This window comes from the organism of the source record quoted next, unplaced genomic scaffold (genome assembly GCF_019419815.1).
Source record: "Pyrus x bretschneideri cultivar Hongxiangsu unplaced genomic scaffold, Pyrus_bretschneideri_v1 Contig125, whole genome shotgun sequence".
NCBI classification, from domain to species: domain Eukaryota; kingdom Viridiplantae; phylum Streptophyta; class Magnoliopsida; order Rosales; family Rosaceae; genus Pyrus; species Pyrus x bretschneideri.
The window spans coordinates 260030-268347 of NW_025999419.1; the positions used below are offsets into that span (position 1 = coordinate 260030).

Below are 8318 nucleotides of genomic sequence, written 5' to 3' on the forward strand. Positions count from 1 at the left end.
GGATACTCCAACGATGGCTACTTTTTTTAATTCATCGATATCTTTACACAAAGGGGTGAGGGAAATAAATTGGTTATGAACACGCCATAAATTTGTCGGAAGAGATGAGGTGATAGCTATAAGGAATGAAACAACGCTTCTAAATAGGACTAGGACAATGACATGTATATGATAAAATTTTGTTCAGAAGTTCTTGGCACAAGTTAGGGCGCATCAAGGGATGTGGTTATGGTTCCCAATCATTAAAATCTAACTCTTCGGCGAATTTGTGCCCCAGTTGAACAAACAATTAGAAGAACATTATAAAGTTGATTGTTGAGACTCAAAAAGAAGAGCTTGGTGCACAAATTATCCAAGAGTTGAAGGAGAAGCAAAAGGATTAAGGAACTCTTGCACAAAATTATGCTAATGCAGAAACCATTCCATATTTATTCTTTTTATTTTAGTGAACTTAAAGTACTTCCTTTCATTCTTGTAGTGGCAATGAATTCCATAAAACATTAAAATAAAAATAAACTAGTTACAGTAAGAAATTGAATAGGCAATAGGTTGCTTATGAGAATATGAAGAGTATTTCCTCTACTGTGGGAAATTTTACAGGTCACTTAATGGCGACACAAAAAATAAAAACAATAGAAAATCACTGCTATTTGGAGTGAGGAAACGAGTGTCTCGTTGATGGTAAGTTTGCAGCCAAAAAATTTGTTCTTGCAATATGTGATCTTTATCAATAAATAATAAGTTACACCTTTCGCTGCCACAAGGATTTGGCGACCACATTCCTACCATTTTGACCACTAATGCAAAAGCGCGAGAAGAAGCTTCGTTCTCGTTGTATCATTTCAGCGGATAAACTAAAATTTCTTGTTGTATACCTTTCACTAGGGGCGTATTATGACGACCTAGCGAAGAAGTTAATTTCCTCATTGAAAGTCAAGGGCTATGAAAAGAAAACTTTAGCGAGGAATTTGTTTCTCGCTAAATATATAGTTGTTTGTTGCAGTGATTATCGTATAAAGAATTAGAGTATCTTTAATGCAAAAATACAATTTTGAGATGTAAAACTCACTATGATATCTCATTTTACATGTTCGAAGCAATCTTAAATAGTAATTCTACTTCAATACAGAAATACAAGTTTAAAACCTCAAGTTGAATAATACGGACCATCTCGTCCGACCCCCAACCGTGTTGAGGATACCGCCATGAGCAGTGGAAGTGGGAACTCACATTCAGATAAACGGACGGCCAAGATCCTTTGACCCCGTTCTCATTAGTTACAACCCTAGTTTTTTTTTTTTTAACAAACGATATTATCTGGGAAGGAGATGGACTTGAACTCATTATAGGTTAGTAATAATGTGGTTCAAATTCGTTGAATTGAACCTAAGATTTTTCACTTACAAGTGAAGAAAAATACCACTAAACCGTAATACTAAATGATTGTTACAACTTTAGTTACATCTATGCCTTTCAAGTTTCAACCCCGCTATGGTCAATTTCCTTCGCTTAGGCATTTCCACTCCCCACTGACTTTAATTTCCCTAGTTATAGCAGAAGCAATCACCGCACGCGACCGAAGCGCGAGTACAGTCCCCAAATCATATAACAGAAGTTGCGTGAGTACACGCGTCCTTAATTGGCTTGGGGGTCTTAGTAACAAAGAAAGGGGTTTGACTTGGGGATGAGACTTGTCTGGGAGAAACGCTTGCTCTTCCATCGAGAAACGGACACGTGTACCGAAACGGCCGACGACGAATTAAGTGGCGTTGATCGGTTTCTGTCGAAACGCATTTACCACGCACAGTAAATTAATAAATTTGCAGATTTGTGGGGATGGAAAGAAACGGTGTAAAAATGCTAAACCTAGAGAATTAGAGAAAGATGGAGAGAGAGAGGATGGAATACTAGCACCACTGGGTCTCTGAAACTCTGAAGCACCAGCAGATCAACCAAACCAAAACGGTGAGTCATCGTTTTGCGAACAACACCGACACTACTTCAACTTCGACTGCATGGCTCTCTCTCTCTCACTCTCTCTCTCTCCCTCTCTCTCCCTCTCTCTCTCTCTCTTCCTCTAGTTTCTTTACTGGTAGGTATCCATTAATTTTGTAGGTGGTATGTTCATATTTAATGGTGATTTTTTTGTTCCAACTGCAGCTGCCCGGAAGTATTGTTTGTTACTTGAAATGGTTTTGTTAATTACTTGGTGGATAGAAATATCTCACCTCATTTTTGACAAATTTTTCAACCTTGAGTACTTCTAATTTCAGCATTTTTAATGTCTCCTTTATAATGTTTTGGAGCTATCAAAAAATAGAAAGGAAAAGAAAAGATGTTATTTCCTCTGGGTTTAAGTACTCTTCTTGTTTAAGTAATGTTCAATAAATTTACTTGACAGATAATTGTGATTTTTGCTTTGTTATACATATATATATATATATATATGTATGTATAAATGTTTCTGATCTTGTTTTGTGATACCAAATTTGAAAGTTTCAGGCTCAAACCTGAAGTGAAGAGAGAAGAGAGGAGCAAACCCTAGCTAGCTATCTCACAAAACTTCGAGTACTAGAGAGTCCAAGAAATAATGTATGGCCACTGCCAAGTAATGTCAAGCATGGCCATGGGAGGTGGCAACGTGGTCAGCCCGGAAACCCTCTTCTCGTCGCCGATCCAGAACCCTAACTTCAACTTCATGCCTACCCATCATCAGCTGCCTTTCCAGCCTTTCTCTTCCATCCTCAGTCCTCCTGTAAGCAACCTTTCTGTTAACAATTTTGGCATTATTCAACAATCTCTTAACTAATTGTTAATTTGTAATGTTTGATCCTTTTAACTAACATTGTTGCGATGAAAAATGAAATAAACAGAAGGAAGAAAATGGGGTTCTAAAGATGATGAAAGGAAAGGAAGATCAGATGATGGAAAGCGGGTCCGGGAGCGAGCAAATTGAGGAGAAATCTGGCAACGAACAAGAAGCCGACAACCAACTGCAACCTCCCAAGAAGAAACGCTACCATCGCCACACTGCTCATCAGATCCAAGAAATGGAAAAGTACTTCTACTAGATCAATCTCTCTCTCTCTCTCTCTCTCTCTCTCTCTCTCTAACAAAATAATTAACGTGTTAATTCCTTTACATATTACAGTATGTTTAAGGAGTGTCCGCACCCAGACGACAAGCAGAGGATGAAACTGAGTCAAGAACTGGGGCTGAAGCCGCGTCAGGTCAAGTTCTGGTTCCAAAACCGGCGAACCCAGATGAAGGTAACATTAACACGCTTCCCCAGAAACCGCGTTCATCGTTCTTACTGAACGACTAGCTTTAAGCCCTAAACATATATAACCACGATCGCTCCATCTGTCTCTCTGCAGACTGCATATACGTATAGTCTTCTTTAACAATTAATAAGGTCTGAAGCCAAATTAATATATGTGCATTAAACCCTTTACCAAATCATGTGCTTCCCAAAGTCCAGCAATAAAGTATAGGTATTCATATCCCCTTTAGCATCTAGGGGTTCTCTTTTTTCTTTTTCTTTTTCTTTTCCTTAATTTTGTTTTATGCGTGTCATTAGCAGCTAGGGTTATGTCAAGTATTATTACAGCCACGATTTATTATCTTAATTTCTGCTTAAATTTGACTAATTTTTCTGTTTGTTATGGTTTGAAAACAAAAATTATTGTAGGCACAACAAGATCGGTCTGATAATGCCATGCTTAGAGCCGAAAATGAGAACCTAAAGAATGAGAATTACCGGCTACAAGCAGCGCTGAGCAATATTATGTGCCCCAATTGTAAAGGTCCTGCTATGATTGCAGACATTGGCTTAGATGAACAACATCTTCGCCTTGAGAATGCTCGACTCAGAGAAGAGGTATTGATACTTCTCTTAATTATTTTATGGTAATTTCATTATCAAAAGTTCATTCTTTTTTTTTTTTGTTCATGGAAAAAAAATAGCAGTGCAACTGTTTAATGTATAATTATGATAATCAGCTGAATGGACTGCAGAACAAATTAATTAAGTTGAATTGTAATTTTGGATGATCAAAAGCAGTAAAAAATTTAATTGGATTGGCTACAGCATATTGAAGAGATATATCTATTAATCATGCATTTTCATTTGTGAGTAATTGTTTAGGGTTGATAAGTTATGACAAAATTTGTGCTCACAGTTGGAACGAGTTTTCTGCCTGAATTCTCAATACACTAGTGGGCAGCAAATCCAAACAATGGCACCTGGAGCTCCACTAATGCCGGCGTTCAACTTGGATTTGGATATGAATATCTATCCAAGGCATTTCCAAGAGTACCCGATGACTTCTTCCGCGGAAATGATTCCCATGCCTCTGTTGCCACCACATGTACCTTCTCACTACCCTGCTTCTGCTGGGAGTTGGGGTGGTGTCTTATCAGATGACGAAAAATCACTTGCAGTAGAGCTTGCGGTATCCTCAGTTGCCGAGCTTATTAAGATGTGCCGGGCTGGTGAGCCTCTTTGGAGCCGGAACAATGAGAACGGGAAGGAAGTGTTAAATGTTGAAGAACATGCCCGCATATTCCCGCCATGGCCTTTGAACCTCAAGCAGCAGCCAAGTGATCAGTGCAGGACGGAAGCTACTCGCGATAGTGTTGTGGTTATCATGAATAGCATTAATCTTGTAGATGCCTTCCTTGATGCTGTAAGTGCCCTTGTTTTTATTAGAGAATTCATGCAATGCCTTGATTAATTAGTGAGTAATGTTCTTGGACCAGACAAAACCCTAGAATAAACTTAACCAGTTGTCTAAATTCATGACATTCTTGTATATTTAATTAACAACTTACTACTTTCACATATAGTTGCCAAACTACACAAATTATTCTTTTTCACTGTGTGATTACTTAAGATTTAAAACAATTATTTCTGGGTGATTAAATATACTATATATCTAGTACTTAATCTGATAAATTCCGTTTTCTCTTATTTCAATTATCCTTTTGCAGAATAAGTGGATGGAATTATTTCCTTCTATAGTTTCAAGAGCTAAAACTGTTCAAGTTATTTCAGCAGATCCTTCAGGTCAAGCAAACGGTTCCCTTCAGCTGGTAGGTATCTCAAAGCTTGAAATTCTCAAATCATAAGTCCGTATGTTCATCAAGACACATTAATTGGTTGTACTTAATTGGATTTGCAGATGTATGCGGAATTGCAAGTTGTTTCTCCTCTGGTGCCAACCCGAGAAACTCATTTTCTACGTTATTGTCAACAAAATGAAGAGGAGGGAAGCTGGGCAATTGTTGATTTTCCCATAGATAGCTTCCATGACAACCTTCAATCATCTTTTCCCAGGTACAAGAGATGGCCATCCGGCTGTCTTATCCAAGATATGCCCAACGGATACTCAAGGGTGTGTTCCCGCTTCTTTCACTCAACCTCTACGCGCATGCTTTTAGTTTTCCAGTTCCCTAGTTATACCCATCAAAATATTGTACTCCTTTTGCAATCATTTCCTATAACATGTTAATTCAACCGATTCAAGTTCGCTTCCAACGTACATTTATATGGCCTTAATTACTAGCGAAAGTAAAAATGTACGTGGGAAGTACTAGATGTATCAGACTTACTATTTTCTGGCTTCTGCACAGGTTACATGGATAGAACATGCAGAGATAGAGGAGAAGCCTGTACACCAAATATTCAGTCACTATGTCTACAGTGGGATGGCATTTGGGGCGCAACGATGGCTTGCAGTCTTACAAAGGCAATGCGAAAGGGTTGCAAGTCTCATGGCCAGAAATATATCAGACCTCGGAGGTTAAATTACTGATCTTTCTTCTTATCATATAATCAAGTGATAATTATTTTTCAGAGATAAACAGTTACCCGTTACAAACTAGTTGCCAGCATTTATAATCAAGGAAAAGTATAATATATTAATTGGCTTCTGTACATGTAGTGATACCTTCACCCGAAGCACGCAAGAACATGATGAACTTGGCTCAGAGAATGATAAGAACATTTTGTGTAAGCATGAGCACCTCCAATGGGCAGTCGTGGACGGCTATATCTGATTCCCCAGATGACACCGTTAGAATAACCACAAGGAAAGTCACAGAACCTGGTCAACCCATTGGGGTCATTCTCACTGCTGTTTCCACCACTTGGCTCCCTTATTCGCACTACCGTGTCTTTGAACTCCTACGGGATGAACGCCGCAGAGTTCAGGTACTTACGTTGTTTCGCTAGCTAAAACAAGAAGTAAAAACCAGCTATGGTTATTCTCTTGACACAAAATGTTTTGCTGATCTCTTTTAGCCTCCTGCATTATGCCAGCAGCTTGATGTTCTTACCAATGGGAATTCCCTACATGAAGTGGCTCACATTGCCAATGGCTCTCATCCTGGAAACTGCATTTCTCTTCTTCGTATAAATGTAAGCTTACGCACTCCCTTTGAATTTACTTCTACTAATGTAGCGTATTGCTACTTTACATCTTCCTTACAAATTATTCCTGTAGTTCAAATCTCCTTTTCATTTTCAATTCGTACTAATACATAACTGACCATCATATATGACTTCATACGTTCATATATACAGGTATCGAGCAACTCATCGCAGAACATAGAGATAATGCTACAAGAGAGCTGCACTGATGAGTCAGGCAGCCTGGTGGTGTATGCAACCATGGATGTTGATGGCATCCAGTTGGCAATGAGCGGAGAAGACCCATCCTGCATTCCCCTCCTTCCTCTAGGCTTTGTCATTGTCCCAGTGCAGCCTATCGAATCTAGTGCTGCCACTGCAGTTGATCATGGAACCTCATCGCCAGATCAGAATCAGGAAAACCGCATCATGAACTCGGGTTGTTTGCTGACTGTGGGGTTCCAAGTTCTTGCCAGCACAAGCCCATCTGCGAAACTCAACCTCGCCAGTGTCACCGCGATGAACAACCATCTCTGCAACTCGGTGCAGCAGATCATTTCCGCCCTCGGTAGCAGCAACATTTGCACCACCGTTACTACTGATAATGTCAGTGTTGGCGTTACTTCTGGCGGATCTGACCATCCCACTACCCCGCAGTAACAGCCATTTACATATAGCTGCACCTAAATCTCTCTTCCTTCTTCCCCAACCAGAGACAAATCATCTAGCAGTTTGGTCGTGTTTTGTAATCATGCATGCATACTAAATTTAGGGTTTGCAATCGGAATTTGTTATTCACACTAAAAAAAAGTCATCCCGCATTCCTTTTATACCTTAATTAGTGATTCACTGAATTTGAATTACAAGAAGGAATGCAGCATGACTTTTTTAGAGCATGAATAACAACTTCCTCCTAGTTTATATTTGTTAGTCCAAGGGCATTAGAGGTGTGTGGTAGTGGTCTTTTGGTAAATAAGAGGGAGATGCATGGTGTAAGAAGTAGTGGAGTGGTGGGTGGTAGTTGTTAGGTTGTGGATGTGGTGATTGAGAGCGGGGAGTCAAGAGCGCACCATGTACAAGTACCCTTGGTTTCTGGTGAGGTTCAAAAAGTAGGCAAATTAAAGAGAATGGGGCCTCACCAGTCAGCAAGGGTGGTGGTTCGGGTATTGACTTCTCCCTGTGTGTCGCCTTTTCAGTCTTCTTTATTTTGCGTCTTCTATTTCTGGACTGACTTGTCTGTTGGCTTTTGTGTTTATGATAAGAATTTAATGCTTCTGAATTTTTTAAATTTGTAATTTTTCACCATTTTCTTTATTTCTTAGAATTTATATCTTTATAAACACATACAGCTCATTTAGATTGAATACCAACCAAGATTTAGCCCAAAAGCAGTGATTGAGCCCAGCTGTGCACACGGACGCGCTAGAAAAAGGCCCACTCTCAGCCCACCAACTTGCGCAACACGCCTCACGCATTTTGCAGTCTAAAATAATTTAAAAATATATATATTTAACTCAAAATTCACCTAAAAACTCCATAAAGACCTATGTATTTGTTCAAACATTCACACAAAACTCACTTTTCTCCTACAATTCTTCCAATTTTTCTTTCTACCATTTCTTCCCATTTCCAAATTTTTCAAGATGGCAAAAGACCATATAAGATGTGACAGCCCGTCCTGAATCATTTGAACCGTAGGTGTGAAATGATGATTTTACCCCTGGACGTTAATTAGTGTTGTAGGGTGTTTGGTTTGTTTTGTTTTTGGTTGTTGGGCTACCATTTGGACCACACACTCACACACACCCATCTCATTCTTTCCCGTGACTCTTTCTCTCTCTCTCCTTCTCTCGGATTTCATCCGTTGTTCGTACAAGTGGTACGGTCACTCTTCAAACTACCTTCA

General features: G+C 39.3%; 1 protein-coding gene across 10 annotated transcripts; it reads left to right on the top strand.

The window, feature by feature from the left end:
- Positions 1-1816: 1816 nt before the first annotated feature.
- LOC103962498 (homeobox-leucine zipper protein ROC3) lies at positions 1817-7693 on the top strand. Of its 10 annotated transcripts, none has more exons than XM_009375202.3 (12): positions 1817-1965; positions 2503-2755; positions 2874-3058; positions 3152-3269; positions 3692-3880; positions 4182-4688; positions 4993-5094; positions 5184-5396; positions 5635-5803; positions 5946-6214; positions 6305-6421; positions 6587-7693. In XM_009375202.3, the coding sequence occupies exons 2-12, from the start codon at positions 2591-2593 to the stop codon at positions 7070-7072; spliced, it is 2520 nt and encodes an 839-aa protein (XP_009373477.2). In that variant the 5' UTR covers positions 1817-1965; positions 2503-2590; the 3' UTR covers positions 7073-7693. The 10 variants fall into 10 exon arrangements, with proteins under 10 accessions (XP_009373477.2, XP_009373484.2, XP_009373485.2 ...); XM_009375209.3 differs by having other exon boundaries at positions 6323-6421; XM_009375210.3 differs by having other exon boundaries at positions 6326-6421.
- The last annotated feature ends 625 nt before the right edge of the window (positions 7694-8318 follow it).